The 22,353-nt window shown below is 45.8% G+C and overlaps 1 protein-coding gene across 1 annotated transcript; it reads right to left on the bottom strand.

The window, feature by feature from the left end:
* Positions 1-5,262: 5,262 nt before the first annotated feature.
* On the bottom strand, positions 5,263-20,343 carry LHX9 (LIM homeobox 9). The gene is given in 8 exon segments (XM_064454765.1): positions 5,263-8,508; positions 9,733-9,935; positions 15,272-15,627; positions 16,424-16,626; positions 18,357-18,475; positions 18,571-18,639; positions 19,527-19,634; positions 19,637-20,343. Coding segments are annotated over 8 exon segments (1,434 nt in total). The 5' UTR covers positions 19,755-20,343; the 3' UTR covers positions 5,263-8,250.
* Positions 20,344-22,353: the final 2,010 nt, after the last annotated feature.

Here is a 22,353-nt window from a genome sequence, read left to right as displayed (position 1 = left end):
TAGGTTCAGCCCTAGGATTTGTACCTGGTGAAGGATCTCATAAATAAATGCACGCTGTGCTGGTAAGACTGTCTGCGCGATCTGGCACGGATTGGCTTTACACGGGCAAAAATGATACAGAGGAAACACAAATGTTGAAAGACACTGGAAAAAACTAATAAAATAAACTGGAGGGTTCAGCTGTCTTGAAGTAAGAGTTTTTTGTAATGAAATGTTATTTAATTTAATGTCAAAATTCTTCAGAGGCTGAAGAGGGAGGTCTTTGGAAACTAGTTATTGGCGAGCATGTTTCTGAAAAAGATGGTTTTCCCTAGATCTCTATATCTCAGGATCTAGATGTTATTTTTAACAGATCTGAGCACTCCAAGTCACATACTCTATATAATCTCTATAGTCTGTATAATGCTACTGTTTTAATGGTAAATTGTGATTTGGAGAGCTTCTCGATTTGGGTCCGTCCACAACAACAGCAGTGGATTAAAATCAGTGTTTTGAACCACTGATTACTATGTATTTACTGTAATGTTAGTGCTCTGTTACAGGTTAAATAGCAGAAGAAATGGATTTACTCAGGACAGTTCTAACATTGCTGCATGTGGAAAGCAGTCGTGGGCAGATAAACTATTTCTAATAGCCTGTAATGAACAGCAGCAGCTCTAACTTCTTAATTTGCTTTAGCCATATTCACAAAAAACATATCTGTCTAAGGGTTTGATTATTAAGAAGAGTTTTGACAAAATGGGGTAGGATATTACTTCAGCTGACATAGTTACAGCTTGTCTATGTAACCTCGCATACAAAAAGCAAGGCATTTTCAATCAAAAAGCAGAAAGAAAGCAGTAGCTTCCTTAAGGCTGATATATTCAGAGCCTCAATGCAGCAGCATTTATATCAAATGTGCTAGCAGGCACATAAAAGGCACACAATCCCATTGATGCACTTTACAGTATCCATTTAACTTTCTTTTCTGTAGACCACTTTTTCTTATAAAGCCAAAAAATACTCTGCTGGACAGCCAGAAAAGAAAATGAGAGGTATTGTCTAACACTTGCGGCTGCAGCCCAAGCAGTAATTATGCAAGTATCTTTGGAGATGAAACAATATTCACCTCTAAGCTGACAGGTTGGTTCCTTTCTAAACTTATCTTACTGTCCCTACCGACACTACATGCATGGCTCCTTGTTGTGATGAGATATGTATTTGTTTGGTAAAGCTGATTATCCTTTATGAATTAAACAGAAATCATGAGCCTGTATATGTTTATGTCTTAAGATATAATAGTAACCAGTGTTCTCAGCTTTCCTGATGTTGCATTTTATTTTACTGATTTTATTATATTGTCCAACATTTTGTTATTTTGCTAGATTCTTGAAAAATTCTTGTTGCAGATGGCTCTGTATTGCCTCTCAGTTGTGGGATCAAGATGCATGTGGCAACAGCAACCTACTTGATTGTGTAATTCCTCAAGGAAAATGGTGAAATAAGGATTCATAGGATGGTAAATAGGATGATAAAATCTCTCCCAGTGATTGCTTATATTTGCAGTCTGATAACCATTTCTTAGCTTGTTATTTTCATTATTTATTTGCTATATTCAGCAGTCTCACAGATTCAAAACACTGTGCATCTGTTCAGACTCAGGAATTTGAAGTGTGTAACTGAAGTGCAAAAGGGAAGCATATCTAACTTTTATTTTCTAGCAGTAAAATAATTAATGACAGCATTTTTATCCTCTGTTAAAGTCCAATTTGAAAAGAGGACAAACTGGAAAATAACACTGATTTTTGTCAAGCTACATCAGACCTTCAGTCTAGCCCTCTGTTCCTAGCAGTAGCAAATACCAGAAATTTCAAAGGGTGCTTGCTCACAATCCCATTTCCAAAGAAAAAGAAGCACACTTGAGCCAGAAATGAGTGCAGCTAAAAAGCTATCATTACTAATGTTAATCAAAGTAGTTAAAATTAGGATTGAGTGTATTTGATATAATTTGCTATGATAAAATCAATTTGTAGAGGAGAGTACTTTTACAGTAACATGCATGCCAGGAATTCAATAATCTATACACTTAGATATTTCAAGCACTACATTTTTTTGGGTCCAAAGCTACGAAAAGAAAAATAACAGACAAAAGTACAAATTCATAACATAAAAACTACTCCACAAAAAATTTTTTGCTGTAGAGGAGTATCAGAACAAGAATTATGACAACTGCCTTTGCTAGAACATGTAATCATGGAGAGTTGCTTCCTTTACATTTGAATGACTTAAATAAATATGAAAGTACTGGTTATCTGAAGGCAACACAAGGATATGTATATAGGTATATGTCGAGATAAGTCTGTGTCAAGTGAGAAGTGCAGAAGAATTGTTCAACATTGCAGAATAACTGAATAAAGTCTCCAACACTACAGTAGCTTCTGGAAATTCCAGTAGTATAATTTGTGTCCTGTATTTGGGTGAAGGAGGAAGAAATATTTTGAAGTCAATTTAATGCATGTGCCAGGTGCTTGGATTAGCAGCTCTGAAGAATGAAGTCCAAAGCACAGAGCAGCATGGCTGTCCTATATATTCTGTCTCATTCTGAAGGTTATGCTTTCTTTAGAGACAAGAGAGTAATTTAATCTCCATGTTCATTCAGCTCCTGGCTCAAAGCCCACAGAATCGGAGAAAGAATATTCACCAATTTCAGTGGGCCGCAGTGTCAGCCTTCTGTCATTTGACCTGGTCCTGCAAGCCATTTCTCTGGTGAGTAATTCTGAGTAAGATGTTCTAGGACTGCACAATCTGACTTCTTTTTTCAAGAAGAGGAGGGCAGAGAAATGCTGCATCTCAACATGGATATGTATCTACTAGAAGGACCCCCAAACACATTTCTCACTTGTGACAATCCTGAAGACCTTAACTTGTCTTTCATTCTCTCAAATCTTGTCTGAAATTATTCCTTTCTTTTCTTTCTCACATAATGCTGCTCTTTCAACATGTTTACTCTCTTAATGTAGGAGACATCTTTATCTTTCAAAAAAGATAATTGGTTAATGCAACAAGTCAGGTCAATCAGGGCACTATGTGCAGGATTATCTCCAAACAAAGAAGAGTGTTGTTAAAAAAAAAAATCAAACCTTAATGTTTCTAATCAGACACGGAGAAATAAAATTGTCCTTGTTTTACTTTAATCAGTGATGATTTTGCCATTGACTTCAATGGCGCTAGTATTTCACTAGGAACATTTAATTAATTTATTTTTCTAATTTAAGTCAGATGAAAAAAGCAGCATACTGGCAACAATTTAGACAAGAAATATGCCTGTAAGTACTAAATCAGGGGGAGAAGGAATCCAACTTATTAAAGAATGCAGTGATTTACAAAAGAAAAATTATAGTACATAGGTTTTTTCTTGGCCCTAAACACCACCAAGTCCTTTGCTGATTTGAATAATTAATGTTTGTAATATTTTCCTATGGACAACAGGGGGAAACCACATTATGGCTATGACAGGAATAATTGCTTTCCTACATTTACTTACTTTCTGCAGTAATAAATACGCATAAGGCTCAGTTTAAGAATTTCACAATATACTTAAATTTCTGATCAAGCTGATTCGAATTAAGTCCACCATGCTAACCTTTTTCAATAGAACTTTACAACGTACTATAAAACTGTTGTTTAAACAATGCTTCCCATAATTGCCACCAATAAATGATACCTTTTTATTGCCACTAGAACACTCTTGGTTACAGGTTTCCAGAGATCGCTGCAGTAATCTGTACGTAACTTTGTGCTATGTTGTTAATAATTGTATGGTTTTCTTTTTAGAATTCAGAAACTGGAAAAGTTTAAGAAAACATGCAAAATGCTGAGGATACACGTAAGTGAAATATTTAATGTCCATCATTCATAAAAGTTACATTGTTTACACAGGGTTCATTAGTATATAATAAAAATGTCATCTTAATGAAAGATTTTCTGGCAAGTCTTTTATATGTTAATTTGTTTAACATATGCTTTGGCTATACAGCTAGATAGGAATATATTTTAAAAAATCTTTCTGCAAATAGTTGCCTAACAGTTAAAAAACCTCATTACTAAGAACTGGTTATTGTTACACTTGCTTGTTGGCTTGTAAAAATCATCTGTGATTTGGACTGGAAGTCTTAGGACCAACTTTTTGTAACATACTCGCTCATTGCATAGTGACCATGTAAACAGCTCAGGGGTCCACAAATTATATCCTTGTACTCTAAAAGTCATTGAAGGTTTTACATACTCTACTGCTTATGTTTTCTTATATTGATGAAGAATTTGGGGGTTGATTTATTGTTAATGTTGATGGGATTTTTTTTAAATATGTCAGTTTTGTACAAGAAGTTAAAAAATCAAAAAGTTAACACCAAAGGAAATAATTTTACACTGTGCAACAGTATTGCTACCTCATTCTTTGTGGTTTTAGATATATATAACATATTGGAACTGCACTGTACCGCTTCTTTTCAAAAGAAAATTTAAATTAGTTGGAACAATTAGCTATGTGTTTACATAAAGTTAACTATGTTTGCATCAAATAAAATGTTTATTAATGAAAGCTATTATACAAGAAACATCAAAGAGAAATTCATCATACAGAAATGTACACTATATGTGACAGATGGAAAAGTGCATGCAGATTTGTCTCGTTCAAAATTAAAAGAATTCAGAAACAATAGTACTAAAATTACTGGGTTTTGATTCCTATGACCTCGAATGAGTGAAAAGTTCTCTTTGAATTTACAAAAATCCATTTAACAGATATGACTAGTACACATTAGCAAGCAAGTGGAATGAATGCACTCAGATTTTAATTTACAAGTACTTGTGCTTGACAAATGTGATTTTTTTAAAGAAAAGTTTTCTTCGAATATGGGCTGGGTAGGTTGCTGCCAGGTTGCTCTGGTTTTATACAGTTTCTCTAAATTTGTTTTTAATACCACACAATTTGTTGAAGCCTTCAGTTCTGTTAATTAGACACCATAAAATAACATATGTTTTGTTAACATTCAGGAAATGACATCAAGTCTTTTGTTTTTATTTTTTGGCTCAATAGATTTTTAAATGTATGATTATCATAACCTAATATTGTCTTTGTCTTCACTGCAGTGGATTTCCGATCAAACTTTTCCCCTTCTTTTAATACTTTAGGGAATTTTCAAACGTCGGGATGTTTGGCTGTAATGCCCCATGATTTGTTCTCCCTGAAAGAAATCATAGTGACAATTTATTAAACTACAGAGCAACCTGGCTTTTCAGGGTCTGCAATTCTATTTTGTGTTCAATACACCTAGCATTAAATCTTGATTCATTTCATAATATTATTTAGATTATATTTGTCATGCAATTACTTTAGCTGCTAGTTTTCTGGCTTTTTTAGAACTCTAAGACAGGGTTTCAATATCAAATCAGTGGGGCATTACTTTGCATGTCCAAAAAAGGGAGTCAAAAGCCTAAAATCTAAATTGCACCAGCAGTAGCATATACATTGAATATGAAGAAATTGAAAACCTAAGAAGGAACCATATTTTAAAATATTTAAAAGGCCGTGTTTCCATGTTTTATACCAATTGTTCGCAGGTACCGTAAAAGCAAAGAGACACACTGGTAGGTGTAGATTTTAAATTAAAAAAAGGAAAAAAAAAAAAAACAACCCAAAATGAAACTGATGGGAAATAAAACTCCTTAGATTCAAAATGGTTTATTCACACAAATTTAATAGGATATATCACAATTGTTTGGTCCATAAATATTTAGGGGAAATAGTTTCTATACAATGCATTTATCAATAAACAAAGAAACATGGACAATTTTGCTAGACCACTTACTGTACTATAAACACGAAGCTCAATATATAAGATTATTGGATTTATCAACTATATCTGAAAGAGTGCACAACTGCTTTCTATGACATGTTTGTCCCCTCTAACAGGATACACCATAAAAAGAGTTTCAGAAATAAGAGGTAAAACAGTACAAAACTAGTGAGGTGTCAAAAGGGCTTAAAACAGTTAATTTAACAAACAACACATATATCCTGATTTTTCACAAACTTACTCCCAAGGTATATCATAAGGCACATAGTAGAACTGAGTTTTAATTAGTCTACTTAATAAAGTAGATCTCTAGTACCATATATTGTTCTGTCAAAGAACAAAATTTATAAGTATCAATATTTTTACCTGTAAAAGTGTATTAATAAAGATCTCAGCCTTACCAAGGTCGTTTGGTCTGGTTAGTGGTAAATGCCCATAAGGTAATAGAAATAGGAAAAGTCAAGATTTAATATCCGTAGAAGATGATAACCATACTTGCTAAATATATAACGGCAAACACACCTTTCTTCTATTACAGTGTTAGCATCTCTTCCATCATCTTTTTTTAAAAATAAGCTACTTTTCTGTGCTAATTTTCTAAAAACCCTGAGCAAAAATTACAATAATGCACTTTAATGTGGGCAGTGAACTGTCAATATGTAACCACACATTTATACAGCCAAAAAGGACACCTTTAAAATATATTAAATAGCCACTTTGACCACCAAAAAAGAGATTTGATGGTGTCTAAAAAGTGGGGTATATGTGCAAAGTTATTCTTAACAATCCACTAAAAGCAAGACATAGATCTTGACTGGTTTTTGTTCGTTTTTGTTTCTGAGACTCTCCACAATCTAATTGGTGTTCAACTACAATAAAAGGATACAAATGAACATTCACCACTGCCCAGACCATTCAGACTTTTAGCTTAAATAAAATTTAAAAAAAGAAAGATTGCTATTGTAAACTAATAAATGTATTCAGATCAGCATCCACAAGGCTTCTGAGTTTATCTGCTTTAAAATTATTCACTGCCAATTAATTCCCACTTCTGTAAGGATTTCTGCGAACATTTTTTTCTTTTATACAAAGTTTAAAAAGTTAAAGTATATGTTAGAGATATTAATGAACTAAAGATTTTAAGTTCGTGTGTTAAACAGTGTCTGGTACAATCTCAGGAAACATCTAAAGTAAATCCAAAAGAGTAAAGAAAAAAATTGTAGTGAAATATTTTCCTTAAACATCTTAATAAATTATATTTTGCTTATTTCCATTTCCCTGAAAAAAAAGTATGATTTACGAAAAACTCATTTTAATAGTACACAGGCATACATCTTCTTAGATATTATTCTTGTGCTCACTAAAGTAGCTGGGCAACCTCCTGCTTGCTTTAATGGTACGGCATCAAGGCCACGTAGCGAACCCCACTTATTTTTTTTTTACCTCCAAAACAGAGCTGCTGGACAGACAAAAATTAAAAACCCTCCCTATGCGATATTTCAGATCAGCAGGACTCCTCACTTGGGTTACTATTCTGCTGTTACTACTTTAATAATACCCTTGCAGGAGTGAGCTCAGTCTGGAGGTTATTTTACAGATCTTGCCTCCTTAAAGTATAGGACACAAATTTGGAGACCAACAGCCTGATCCTGCCAGCCTCACCACATGCACTCTCATCACTGGGTCTCTCTCTCCAAGATTTCCATCCAGGCACAGCTTTCAGTGGTGGCCAAGGACATCCCAGCTGGGTGAAGAAGTAGCAGAGGAGCGTTTAGCTATCCCAGTGAGAATCCCCAGTGCTCAGGGGGGGTCAGGCTTGTGACTCATGCATTAGAAAAAAGCACTGGCGCTTGCAGTCTGACTGTTCCGATGGTTAGTTTAACTCATTTTGTATTTATTTTTCAACATTTAAAAAATATATCATACAAAACTTTTAGATGCATTATAAAAATAAAATGAAATTTGGGGTTCTTAAATGCTGTAAGTGAACATACAGTCCTGAAGCAGCATTCTTTTGGCCATAATTAAACTGATTTTTATCTGGTTATCAAGGAGGGAAAATAATTTTTTTTTTTTTAGTAGTAATTATTTTTTCCAAGGTTCTGGAAATAAGTAACATACAATTTTAAGAGGCACTTATTAGAATGATTCATAACCTTCTCTTCAGTTATTTGATGAATTTTAAAAATTTGATTACACTTTACAACAATAAATGTTCATTTATTATAGCAACATATTACTTCAAACTCATTTGCCAAGTGGCTGCAGATGCTACACATCAAGCTGTTTATTTTCCCAAATATTTTGTGGGTTTGTTATGTTAAAAAAAAAGGCTTGAAAATAATAAAAATAATAATTATAATAATAATAATAAAGAAGAAGAGTAAGAATTAAAAAAAAAAAAAACAAAATGTTAGAAAAGGTTCGTTAAGGTAGTTTGTGAGGGGCTCCCGGATTCGTGGCTGTCCAAGTTAGAGGTCACTGATGTCACTACAGTGATAGTGGGATTGGTCAGGTCTGTTAAAGTGGTCGCAGTGCCGGGTGGAGTGAGTGCGCCGCTGTCTGCTGAGGGCGGTGCCGGAAGTGAGGTGCCATCAGCTTTATCGACACCCCCATTCTCCTGCCGCAAAAGGTTCCTTCTGAATTTGGCTCTTGCGTTTTGAAACCAAACCTGCAAACCAATCCCAATTGATTTCTTTACCGATGCTTGTTTTGTTTTGCTTATTTTTGTCTTTGTTCTTGCTTTTAAGTCATCTTTTGATGTTTGTTTTTGTGTGGCAAATCGACTAAGTCACTATACAGCTTCACTTCACTTCCTACTGGTGGTACTGACTCTTTCGCAGGTGGGACCCTGCATAAAAGGCCCAGCGCTACAGGCGCTCGCTGGAACGTTGCAGCCCAGTGTGCAGACCTCAGAGCAATCTTAAGAAAAATCTGCTCACTCACTCACCCACCCAAGGAAAGCAACTTTCTTGGGGGCCATGTAGTGTATTCTTGGGTTGGGTAGGTTTCGGGTCAAGACACATGATAAAGATTGAGGCAAAGGGTGAATGAGCAGATTTTGCCAAGGCTGAAAGTTTGTCTTGATCATTTTAAAAGACTGAAGAGGAAAGGGGGCTAATTACACCATCTCTGCCATAGAGATTGTTGATATGGGTCACCTAGTCTTTCTGTTCTGTAAGATGCACTGAAAACGTTTCAGGTGACAGGTAAGACGGACAAGGTATTGCCGCTAATAGATTCTCCTTCTATCTCTATTGCTGCCCTTTTTTGGCACTCTGCATATAATGCACACCTCACTTTAACTTCACTGAGCTAGCACACACCGTATAGGGATTTTTTAAATGTAATTTGCTAGGCTGTCCTTCACAGGGAAGTGACTTTTTACTATGTATGCCCTTAATGATAACAGTTTCCTAACGGGCATTGGAAGAGGGAGCCAGCTGGTCCTGGAGGATCGTATTGGTCAAAGCTTGCTTCCCGCATACCAGGGGATCTGCGCACTGAGGGGCCACATTAACTACTTCAGGGGAGCCCAAGGGCTTCACCCAGTGTGTATAGAACAAGCAGATTTGCTACCTGTACCCTTAATAAGGTCACCACAGAGACACTACACATCCCAGGATATCTACTGGGTTGGTAGACTCTGGAGAGAGTTTCCTTATGTTGAGGATGCAACTAATTACAAATCACACTTTAGTGTTTGGCTGCCTCGGGGTGGTAGGGCATACATTAGGCACTCCTGCCATCTAATACCATACCCTCTGCACACCCGCTAGGGACACACCTAGCAAAAGTATTTCTACATATATTGCGGTGGTTACACGTAAGGGAAATACTATTGACTGGCAGGGGAAGGGGAAAATTCTGTCAAGCCGGTGGTGTGGCTTCTTACCTGCAGAACTCTCTTGGTCAGGCCTGTTTTCTGGGCAAGCTGCTTGAGGTCCTTGGCATCTGGGTTGTGGTTGATAGCAAAGTAGGACTTCATGGTACGAAGCTGGTGGTGTTTGAAGGAGGTGCGCATGCGCTTTGTCTTCTGGGATGGGGGATAAGGCTGCTGGTCTCTGTCCAGGTGATCTGCCTCATTCTCATTACAACCTGTTCAATAAACAAAATGAAACAAGGAGTTGGTGGCCATGCATCATGTAGGATGAACGAATCCAGGAAAAAATGTTGAGTCACGTACTGTTTGGAAGGAAGCAAGCAAGGAAGGAAGGGCTAAGACGTTGTGAGGATACTTACAGAAGTGGTAATTAAATGAGACAAAAAAGATCCAGCAGACGGCCTTTCCCTATTCTTAAAACATGCTATGTCCCTGGGGCCTGTACCTACTAAGAGCAGACTTAGAAAGTTCTCTCTCCTTTGGCATTTAATTTCAAACAAGCCTTTTCCCTGTGGTGATGGTTTTGCTTTGGGCATTCAAAGAGTCATTTGAAATCTCATTCAGATTTTGAAATCTCACTCATTGAAACACCCTTAGCTTGAGAGAAGCATAAAGGTCAAACGAGCATTTTGAATGTTCCTGAGCTTTTCCCCCAAATCACAGGCACCTATAAAAAGAGATGTACAGCAGGAAAGTTTGTTATGACAGTTCATCAAGAAAGCATAAAATCTGGAGGTTTTTCCCGATAAAATAAATACTTTTGGACCCTGCCTGGGAGTTTATATGAACTTCTCAAAGACTGTCTTCGTTACTTTAGTAAAGTTTACAGCACTTTACAGACTGTCATCTGTAAAACATATCTAGGCTTGATTCAGTTGCTCAATCTCAACCCCAATCAGCAGTAGCTCTTAGTTGGCACTGATTTAGGATGTTTTGATAAGCAACCAACTAGTGGCTACAAATTTTAAAGGAGCTTCCTGGCTTTCCCTGATTCAGGATATTCAATGTGTCTGTGAAAGACAAATTTGTTTCAAATTACGCTTTTATGGGTGTGAATTGTACACAAGAGTTGCAGCTGTTCAGGGACCATGGCATCATTACTTCAGGTTGGGGAAAGGAATGACAGTATTGGGAAAAAAAAAAAAAAGGTAAAAGAAACATCTATATTTTTCTTTTCAGCTTTAAAAATAAGAAAAGGTTACAAATTTTTTAGGGTCTCATTTTATAAAGATAGCTCAGTCACATAGGAGAAAATTAATGGCGTCGTCATAGCAGGGATATTAATTAAAGAACAGCTAATTAAAAATGTTTCAACATGTCTGTAACTAGACCAAGTTTCATTAGTTGCTCATTTGAGTGTTTGAACTGCTTTCCAATAGTTATTGGATTATATACTAGGTCTAGTTGATCCCTAGTTCTCAAAAATAAAATTTAAAAAAAAGACGAGAGAAAGGAGAAAGAGGGAAAGCACACAATCCAGAGACGCTGATGTTGACAGTGCTAAAAACAGAGGCAAAGCAACTTGAAGCCAGGAGAAAATAAAAGCTTCTTGAAGGTGTTTTCTCTTTTGAATTGTAAGACAAGTCAACAAGAACAGATGCTGGTAAGACAACACTTTGACAGAAAATCAGGTGAATATTTAATTATAGCTAGATTTGCTTCTGGTCCTGGTAAGAAGTATATCTGTACTTTCAAACAAAGTAAGCTGACACTTCTGAAAATACCGGGAGTTGAAAGTTGCCTTAAATACAATTTCAGACCAGATTTGGATCGTATTTACTACTTGTTTTCACAAGCAATCACACTGCCTTCAGTCAAACTACGTGGGCCGTAACTTATGAGCTGACATAAATCAGAGTACCAGAATTCAGTCCTCCGGTTTTACTTCAGACGTTTGCAAGCTGTTTGTGTTGTTTTCCTCGGGTTGCTTAGGTTTGCAGGAGCAACGGGAACTTCCTCAGGCTCCTCTGTCCTGCTTACTGCCTTTGTTTCTGTGATCTACTTTTCTCGCCTGCGATCTACTTTATTTTGGCTTTTATTTTCAAGAGAAAATGGAGAGAGGGCTCCAAGCGTCCTCAGACGATCCTAGTTTGTGAAATGATTAGCTCACTCTCTATTTTACATGGGTGAAACAGCGTTATGTGGTTTGGCCACATCACAGGGCAGAGTTTTACACTCTTGCGTGGGGAACTGGGGGGAAGCAAAAAATCGGGCAAGACATCAGTGCTCACTTCTTTGCAGAGGGAATGGGGGGGGTTTCATTTTGCCTTGGAAAGAGCTAGAAGAGTTTGCTTTTTATTGCCAAGAGTTCTTCAAGTGAACTCTTCATAGTTTTTCACACACACACACACACACACACACACACACATATATATAATGAAATAAAGTAAACAGCTCTTTGAGCAACAGCTGTGCAAAATATTTTCCTAGGGAAATCTTCTTCACCATCTCATTTCTATATCCTGTGGGCTGTAAGTCAACACAGTTTCCCTCGAAATACATATTAATTCTATGATATAAGAGGTAATATAGAGAAAGCCTTGAATGTTTTAAGTACTTTTGAATAGTTTCTTCCATTTTTCACATTAATTCCAGACAGCTCGCAACTATGAATGGCTTTTACCTCATAACATTTTGAGTTATTTATTGTTGTGTTTTCACTTTACAACCGAGGAGCTGAGAAACAGAAATTAAACGACTAAACAAAACACAGGATAGAAAAGCTGTTGTAGACTCGGCAGCAGAATCTGATTTTCCATTCTGGCCCTGCGCTCAGCTCCCCTGAAACAAAATGAGCCCACAAATCTGAGCCAGGTACGGCCGGACCGCTTGCGAGCACACATATGTTTACATTCAGCTCGCTGAAGTCGTTAGCTTAATTAGAGTTTCGTTCCTAAAGGTCGGATTCGTTTTCCATAATGGCTTGCCGCATCGGTGTGGGCTCCCCGGGTACGGCTGTTCCGGCAGGGTACCGCCTTGGACCTTAAGTTCGTGGTTCTCACCAAAGAAGCGACCGACGAGCAAACTTTTGCCACCGCTCAGAAGTTGCCTGCTCCGAGGCGGAGCGCCGCCAGCCGCCTGCGGTGCGCTTGGTGTGACTGATGCCGGGTCAGGGCTGCGCCCCCACCCCTCGGGGCTCCTCTCCGACCCGGGGGGGGCCGCGGGGGGACGGGACGGGACGGGACGGGACGGGACGGGGAACCGCGCCGCTCCGCGCCCGCAGCCCTCCGGCCCCCGGCCAAGGAGGGAGGGATGGAGGAGGGAAGGAAGGAGGGATGGAGGGGGCAGCCCGTACCGCGGCCCACGCCCGGGCAAAGGCCTGCGGGGGGAAGGGGGGCCTGGGGGCCGTGCTCCAGGTCCTGCCCGCATCCCTCTTCCCCCTCGGAAGGCGGCAGTCATGTAGCCAGCATTTAATTTTCTGTGCACTGGTTGCCCTTTGTCAATGATTACGTGCAAGAGCAGTTACTGAATCACAGGGCAGGGAACGAAAAGCGCATGTAGGAAAGCGGCTGCCAATTGAGATTTTTTTTTTCTTTCGAGAAGCGATTTCATTTACTGCAACTCATTTCGTAACTGTTAGAGATTAATTTTCCTCCCTCTGGATCGGGAGCGCAGTGGGTCAGTGGGCTGGAGTCGTTTGCACGGGATGCACGGTTTGGCTGCAAACTATTTTCTCGAGACCATGTGTCAACCCCGAGCATTGCTAGATAATAATTTAAAAAATAAAATCACGGCCCTAACAGATCAAAACATCTCAGCCGTTTAGACTGAGTCCCAGGCATCAGATTAGAGCGGCTTCCCCCCACCCCGTTGCCCGGAGGATTCTGTGAGATCTCGGTGAAGCGAGCTGGATTTTCATAACAGGTAGTGCTTTTTAATCTCATTTGGGGTCAGTGGCACTCCTCATATGCCCCGTTGTTGCAAAGAAGGAGAGTTTTAAGACTAGCACACAAAAACTACGACGGCGCTGGCAGATAAGGTCTCTCGAGTCCTGACCTGAAGTTTAAGGGGTGTTGTATCATATCCACAACTTTTCGTCTTTTCCCGCTTTCTGGTCCTAATTCTAACAACAAATAGTCCCTAGCAACGTTTCCGCTGAGGGACCCGGGGCGGCCGGGCGCTGGCGTGCGGCTCGGAGGTCGCCCGGAGCGGGCGCAGCCCCGCCAACCCGCCCTCCGGGGCCGGCGCCCAGGGAATCCTGGCTGCGCTACAGGTTCCCTTTTCTTTAGCAGCTTTCAGGATTGATTGGAAACCGCTCCGTAGCCAGGGATTCCAATGTCATCTTCAATTAACAAGGAACAATTAGCGCAGTGATTACCCTGGCTCCAAGGTCTACGCATCAGAGGAGATGAAATAGCCTTGCACAGCACCCCGGTTCCCAGCTAAAGCCCGTCTCACCAGCAGCCCCAGAGGAGGTGCCGGGGAGGGATGGGGGGTGCCGGGGGTGGGGGCTGCTTATGGACCTCAGTGGCGGCGAGCTGAACCTGGGCGGAGGGAGAGGGCTCCGGGCCGAAAGCCGTGCACTTCTGTCGCCTTGCGTTTGTTGGAAGGGGAGGCCCTGACCCTGCTCCCCCGCGGGGTTCGCAGCGCTCCGCCGCTGCCCACGCCGGGGCCGGAGCCCCCCGCTTGCCAGGGAAACACCTGGCACCGCTCTTACTTCCCAGACCCTTCTTCCCTCCTTACCGTCCATGGTGAGCTTAAGTTTCGCTAAAATAATTTTCGGACTTGGTAGCTGGTTAATTCGGATTTACCCTCGCTGCTTTCATCTTCCGTCTAATGAAGTGCCGCTTAAACTGCTTGATCATATGGAAAACCCCTTCACCTCTGGCCCCTAACAGCGTGTGTTCAGGCACGGTTTGGGGACTCAAGCGACTGGAGTTAGGGAAGAAATTTAACACGGGGCAACACTTGTTCCTTTCCTACCGTTGAAAGAGCAGAAACCATTCCTCTTAATTACATTTGTTAGGGCTTAGTTACAGGCAACAACGTTTATTCGTTGGCCTCTTGTACAGTTTGATCGTTTATGTGCCAGTAAACCAGGATTATTTAGCCTGAAGAATTAATTACTGTAAATTGAGTATCTATATTAAGTAATGTGCATACTGCACTGGCACTGTAGGAGCTGTATGCTATAACTCTTTTTTTTTCTGATCTGTTTGGTCACTTCTAATTTGAGGTCTAACTGGTGAAGTGCTTTTTGCTAATAAAGTGCTTTTTGCTAATAATGGTAGCAGTATCGCTGAGGTTCCTATAGAGAAAGCAAACTGTGGTTTTGGGGTTGGATTTTTTCCCCTTTTCCTGTTTTTTTTTTTTTTTCCTTGTCTTTACCCTGGGAAGTGTCTAAGTTTGGGTGTTTGACATTAATAGGCAAAGACAGCCTTTGAGGAGGGCTGCTGTTCGCTTTCCTGCAAAGGCTCCAACCCTCAGAGAGCTGTTTGTTTGATTTTCCAATGGTTAAGCAAGATTTGGCCTGGCTGAGTTACTCACGCACTGCCTAGCTGAGGGGAAGCCCGAGAACGCTCTTTTCGGAGGCTCGGCGTGCGTTTCCCACCTGAGTTGTAGTTGACGATGTCCACTCCCAGGGCAGGGCTCTTTCGTTTCCTGGGCCTCCCCTTCTGGACTGTGCCTGTGCCGTTGAAGTAAGGCAGGGCCAGCCCTCCGCTCTTGGCTGCCAGCTCGGTGTAGCTCAGCTGAGGGGGATATTCTCCTTGCAAAAGGGACTCGAAGTGGGCCCTGCAGTAAACCAGGTTGTCCTTCATGCCAAAGTGATCGCCTGTGGTCAGAGTCTTGTTGCAGGTGGTGCAGGTGAAGCAGCTCAGGTGATAAACCGACTCCCTGGCTCTCATGACCATTTCAGAGGCTGAGATCCCAAGGTGGCAGCGGGCACATCTCTGCACGGAGAACCTTCTGAAGGAAACAGAAAAGTGGGCATCAACCAGAAAGGCAAAGGCAGCCGTGCCCCCGGGCCAGGGTCCCTGTCCCCGCCAGGGTCTCGCCCTCCCGGCCCCAGACGGCCCGTGCTGCCGGCCGCGCCCCCGGCCCGCCTGCTGTCGGTGCCCGGCTTGTCGGGAGCACCGGCCCCGGGGTCCCCGGGGTAAAGGCCTTGAACTTTCTGCCAAGATGCCCTGTTCGCCGAGGACTTTCGCAGAGGCCCTCCCGCTGCCCCTGGGGAAGGGCGGACGGGGTTGGGGGGAGGCGGGGGGTGTCGGTCCCCTCTCCCCTGGCGTTCGTGTAAAGGCGGGAAGGGCCGCAGGGAGATGAACCCCGGGAAAGCCGAGCCGCAGGGGTACTCGGGGCCCGCTGCCGGGGCTCGGCCGCCCCCCTACCCCGGCGGGAGAGCCCGGGGCCGGGCTGGGGGCGGCGGGATCCTGGGCTCCGCCGCCCCGGGGCCCGCGGCCAAACCGGCGAGCTGCGGGCAGAGCGGAGCCTTTGCGGGGCCTACCGCTGGTGTTTACGGAGGGAACCCCGCAGAGCAGCGGGGACCGGGGGTCTGCCGTCCCCTTTGCCGGCCTGGGCACCGGCAGGTGTGCCCGGCCGGCCCTTCAACGGGCGAGACTTTTCGGAGGGGACGCGTTTACAGGATCAAGGAGCCGCTGACTGAGAAAAGCTAACTTTGAAAGCCCGTGTGAAGAACAGAGAGTTTCGGTTCATAATGCCTGGTGAGGGGGTGTGCTTTTGAACCCATGGGGACTGATTGCTGTACCTGTAGTAATCCTCCTTGCAGTAAATACTGCCGTCCTTGGCAAAGCAGGTGAGTTCTGACTCCAAAGCCAGTTTACATTCACAGCACTTAAGACACCTGAGGTGCCATTGTTTGTCAACAGCCAGCAGGTAGTATCTGTCTGAGATCTTCCCTCCACAACCAGCACACAAAGCAGGCTTCTCGGGGCTCATTGGGGGCATGTTCTGCAAAACAACCACACCGCAAGGGGATGAGACGGGGAGAGAAAGACGGGCGGGCCGGGCCGGGGCCGGGGTCCTGCGCGGGGCCCGGGGCTCGCACAAAGAGACTGCTCGCCGGGACCCAGCTCTGCTCCGGCGGGAAGTTTGAGAGGGAACCGGGACCGTCCCCGCTAGGAAAGTATTTACCGCCGTTCAGCGCTCGTGTTTATCCCATTAAGCCTCTCCTAACGATCTAATGTTATTTCAATATGTGAAGGCAACTGATTAGGCCCCAGTAAGAAAAGCAGAGCCCATTCTTTTCTGAGGTCCCGAAGCTGAAGTCTGTAGCTTCCCCGTTACTTGGGCGTTTTAACCTTAGAGCGCTCCACCAGAACGGCATTTTAAAGTAGGACAATACATGTTTGCTGCACCAAAAACGCACGGCTAGAGGGTGCAGGCTTGCACCGATTTTCCGCTAAATTTTCACCCTTGCTTCAACCAGCCGAAACCCCGTCTCTAAAGAAAACCAGGCCATTTAAACACAAGTAAGAGAAAGGGGACAGGTGAAGGGCGTAAAGAGGAGCGAGCGCGAACGCTCACCGCCCCGCCCGGGGACGGAAAGGTGGCGCAGGCTGGTTGCAGCTAAAGCTAGCATCTTTTTGTCAGCAAACTTGTGCAAGTTCCCATTAAGCTGCTCCCCACGAGGAGTGTCGCTCGGGACAAAGGGAGACGGAGGGACGACGGAGACAAAAGCTCTGCCTTGAAACTTGGGGCAGCGTTTGCTGACAAACTAACAGGGGAGAAAAATTCCGAACATCTTGTTCTAAAGTCGCAACTGTTTTACAGTGGCAACGCCGCATTCGTTTTCCAACCTGAAGTTGCATCCCTCGAACACACCCCCCCCTTTTTTTTTTTTTTTTTTTCAGCAACTGAAAAGGCGAGTTGAATTTACATTGCAAATCCTCATTTAACAAAGCGGGAGTTTATTTAAGAGAAGGGGGGAAGGACCCTATGGCTCAGAGCCTTAAAGCAGTTTTCCAGGCCGTTACTTTGTGTGCAGAGCCTTGTGCGCGCCCGGCGGAAGCCCTACAAGTTGGAGAAAGAGAGATCTCGCTTTGCACAAAACGCAGCGTGAGGCTCGGTTTCTCCGCTATCCGTTAGTATATTTACGAAGACTTTGGTCCTTTGACTAATAAAAGCGGAGATGTTACTGCTAAGCCAAGCCCTCGGCGGGCATAACGTTCAGAGGGAGCGGGGCCTCTTTGTATCGATCCCACGCTTCAGACCAAACATGGTTACGAAAAGTGAGCGGTCGCGGTTTGCGATTTGATTTAGGAGGTGCCAGAAGTGCATTAAAAAAAAAAAAAAAAGTAAAGTACTTTTACCCAGCGCTCAGAAACTCCAGCCGCAGCCTGCTCGGACGGGGCAGGGCGGCCGCGGAGAGCCGAGCAGGGGCAAAGGGCTGCTTCGCTTTAAGGACTGAAACCCCGTCCTTGCTACCGTTTAAAGCATTTTCCGCAGGGAGCACACGCGACGGCACCGAGCAGGCAAAGGTGTGACTGAGCCTGGCCAGCTCCGCACCCGGCATTCGGGATGGTTTGCAGGGAGCCTCGGGAGGGTCCCTGCAAGCCAGGGGCGGCAGGGAAGGGGCAGGGGGAAGCAGCGTCTTTCTCTTCCCCAAAGCCAGGCTCTGTCCCGGTGCGGGTCCGTGCTTGCATGGATCCCGTTTCAAAGAGTGCCAGCTCCTTTCTTACCGTTTCTCGGCCGTTCATCTGTCCCCCTTTGGCCAGGCGGGACTCGGTCTTGGATCGCCTCTCCATCTCCTCCATGATTCCTTGGATATGGCCTCCGGAGATCCCGTGGAAAAGCATGGCTGGGGGACGGAAAGGACAAGTATTTTCTTCTGCTCTGCACCCCACTATTTCCATATACAGACCCCAGAGTCTTTAGATCATCCAAAATGTTTACACCGAGGCGCACAGCGCAGGGAAGGAGGTTGCAATAGGAGCTTCTCTTTGCACAAGCACCGAGGGCTTCCTGAAGATGTGCGGAAAAACAAACAAGGGGGAGAAAATGTAATAGTAATTAATTTTAAAAATAAAATAATAAAAACGAGCTAAAGGATCTGTTACTGTTCTGGAGAGCCGGGGCTCCTGACCGGAGAGACTTGGACCGGGGGCAGTAGAATCGGAGGGGAAAGGATATAGTTTTGAATACAAAGAAAGCAAAAAGAAGTGCTATTTTCAGCAGTCCCTGGTTGCTTTAAAGTTCCCAGTGCCTGTAGGTTGGATTTGGGACTGCTGCTTTCCGGAGCTCTGTCCAATTTGTTAAGAGACTAAAGCCAGCCCATTTTTGATAATTTAGTAGGAGGAGTTCTCTCCCTTGAGCTGCCACTGATTTTTATTCAGACAACAAAGACCTGTCATACTCCTCTCAACCCCTAGTGATGGGCAAGCAGTGACAAACATCACGGTCGGGGCTGTGGGTGGGGTGGGGTTTATTACCTCCCCCAAACACGGAGTCCCGGGAGTTGGCGGCAGCGGGGCCCGGCGAGGGGCAGGGTGGCCCGGGGGCCTCGCTCCGCTCCGCACGGGGAACGGGGGACGCTCCGTCCCGCCGCCCCCCGGGCCGGCACCGCCGCGGGAAGGGGAGAGGGAGGAGAAGCGCCCGCGTGGGGCAGCCGCGGCGGGACGGAGCGGCCGGACCGAGCCCCGCGCCCCGCTCCCCGGGCGGACCGAGCACTTACCGGGGCTCTCCCCGCCCCGCCGCCGCGGGACCCCCGCCCCTGCCCGCCGTTGGACCCCCGGCACTCGCCGCGGGTGCGAGCGGCGAGTGTGTGCAGGGGGCCGGAGCGATGCGTTCCTTCCCGGCTAATCTCTCTCCCCCTGCTCCCCCTCCCCTCCTTTTCCCTTTTTCCTACTTACTTTCCACACCGCTCTTCCTTGCCTTTCCCTGGAACAGCTGCCGGCTGTTTCCTGACACCTCGATCCCTACTGAAGGATCTTCCTGGCGGCAGTTCTGCGCTCCCCGTCCCTGGGGGACGCTCCGCACCGAACCCGAGGGCGACTAGTGAAAGAAGTACCCCAGCCCCCACTTCCTCTCCAAAGCATCCCGGAGACATCCTCAGGGGCTCCTCGAGTCACCTCTTCCATGTAACCCAAGATTCAGGCAGCCAGTTTCCTCCCTTCTCTTTCCCCCTAAGTAGCTAAAATTAATGTTATTTGCAGATTGAATGTTGCTACATTCCTCCGAGTGCCAGAATACAGCTCATAAACCAAAATTTCACACAAAGATGAAGTCAATCAAGTGAAATAAGCCGGGATTTTTTTTTCTCTGTTGGCACACTAGACCCCGGACAGCAGGGCTGCTATTTACTGTAAGTAATGTAATTAGCCCTTTTGGATGGAAATCAATGTGTTGTATGTCTGTGTGTGTTTTAATAAGAGAGTAATAGCTATAAAGCCGACGAGACTCAAAGGGGTGAGGGAATCTCCCTTAAAACGGGTAGATCCCTCCACAAGCAGTGGTCTCCTGCAGAGAATTCCCGGTCTAGGGAACTAACAAAAAAAAAAAAAAAAAGCAGAAAAAAAAAATCGGGGGGTGGGAAGGAGGGAGAGAGAGGCTTTCCTTGGAGAAAACAAGTCAATTAGCACAACAAGCCATCAGGAAAAAATAAACAAGGTGATTCAATCGGGGATACGGAGCTGTTTGCTGGGGATCCCCCCCCCCCTTTCCCGCCGTGGTGCCCCGGCTACTCCGGTACACGGGCGAAGTTACTTCCCCCGGCCCCCCGATCCCGGCGGGGGAGCGGGAGCACCGGGCCGGCCCCGCCGCGGGGACGGCGGCTTTGCGGAGCGCCAGGAGGGCGGGAGGCGGCGCGGAGGCCCGGGCGTCGCCCCTCTGCGGGGGCTGTGCTCCCGCACACCCTGCCCCGCCAGGTGCCACGGGCGGGCGCCGACCGGGCGGGGGCGGTTGCCGCGCTTGCTGTCGACAGAGGTGAAAAATCTCACCTAGAGAGGAGTTTATTTCTTGTTGTTGCAGTATAACCTTTCCCCTCTACTGGCACGTTCAGGGTTGGTTTGGGGGTTTTTGTTCGTTTTTGGTTGGGGTCTGTTTTCTTTTTTTCCTTTGAACGAAATGTTCCTTTATTCCCGTCCAGGTATTTTGCCGGGGTAACTCACGCCGCCTCAGTTTCGTGTCGCCCCTGCTCCCTTGGCCACGCTCCGCACCCCCGTGGCGCCCGTGCTGCCAGCGGTACCCCCCGCCTGCGCCGGGCACAGACACCCCAGCCCGCCCGCCCCGCCGAACGCCTCGGAAGCGCCGTGGCCGTGCCCCGCCGTGGCCGTGTCCCCGCCGGGCTGGGGACGGCCCAGCTCCTGGCGCCCGCGGGGAGCGGCCGGGTTCTGCGGGAGCCCCCGGGGGGCGCTGGGCCCGGCTCCCTGCGGACGGCCATGCGGGGAGGCCTCGGGCACCTCTCCCTCCTCGGGGTGCTGCCTCGGGGGGGGGCCGAAGCGTTGTCACCTGCAGGTGCAGCGGCAAAGCCTCGGTCCGAGCCAGAGACACCAAAAATATTGTTCGCTAGATTCCCGCCTCCGCCTCAGCTCGACGGCGCCGTTAGGAGTAATTGGGCAGACTCGTAACGAAACTCAGAAATGACTAAACCTCCTCCGGTCGGGCACACTTAATTAATTAGAGGGTCCTTTCTTTCTGCTCCATCAGGTACGGTTAAGGATACGCTGCCAGCTACTGCTGCTCCCGTGAAGAAGGCCAGGGGTTTCCAAGGCGTTGTCTGATTAACATCCTAATGTTGGCAGACCACTTCTTACCTAAAGGGACACTAAAAGTTCGTTGCTAGCATCAAACGTGACTTCTCGATTTCCAAAGGCCTGCAGGAGATCAAGGTAAATCTGTTTCAGCCTTCCCGAGATCTCATCCCTGGCTGCGAAGGGGGAAGAGGCCGGCTGGTAGCGAGGGGTTGCCACCACGGCGCGAGGGTCTCTACGGGGCTTTGCTCGGGGAGGGGAGAGGGAAAAGCTCACCGAGAGCACGGCAGGGAAGCTAAATCGTAACTCTACCGGTTTATCCCTTACGAATCCGCCTGCATTAGCGCTTGGCCTCCGAACGCAGTTTCTCATTGCAGGGTGCCTTTATCTCCGCAGTTTTGGGAAGGATATCTGATGCGCCACGGTCGGAATGTTTCAGTAGCGCGACGGGCGCTCTCAGGCTTTTCCTTTCTGCAAGGCTATGCCCAGACCACCCCCCACCCCCCCCCAGCTAATGAGGATGAGGAGGAGTACATCTCTATTGAGGTTTCCGCAGGTAAGGCGCTCGCCCGCGCGCCGCCGCTGCCCGAAGCGGGCTGCCGCGCTCCCAAAGGCAGCGGCGCCCCGGCGCCCCGGGCCGGGGGTCCCGGCGGCTGCTCGAGCCCTTCCCGCCTCCGCAACCCGCCTGTGCCCCGGCCGGGCTTCAGCGGGCGGCTCTGCTGCAGAGCCCCTGTTCCAGCCGGCCACGGGCTGCGGTCTAAAGCCTATTACAGCGTGAAGGGTCTTGCGTTTAGTTCTGAGGATTTAGGACAAGGTCTACACGCAAATAATAATTGACCAACAATAATTAGAAGCAAGGGGAGGGTGCTCGGGCGGGGGGAGGGGGGCGGGAGGGGGAGCCCTTCAGGCAGGGCTGGTTCGGGTCCAGCCTGCCCGGCTGCGGGCGCAGGGCGGTCGGGAGCGGGGCGCCGGCTCAGCCGCCTCCCGC

The sequence above is a fragment of the Phalacrocorax carbo genome, chromosome 6 (assembly GCF_963921805.1).
Source record: "Phalacrocorax carbo chromosome 6, bPhaCar2.1, whole genome shotgun sequence".
NCBI lineage: Eukaryota > Metazoa > Chordata > Aves > Suliformes > Phalacrocoracidae > Phalacrocorax > Phalacrocorax carbo.
This window is presented reverse-complemented; position numbering and strand designations above follow the sequence as displayed.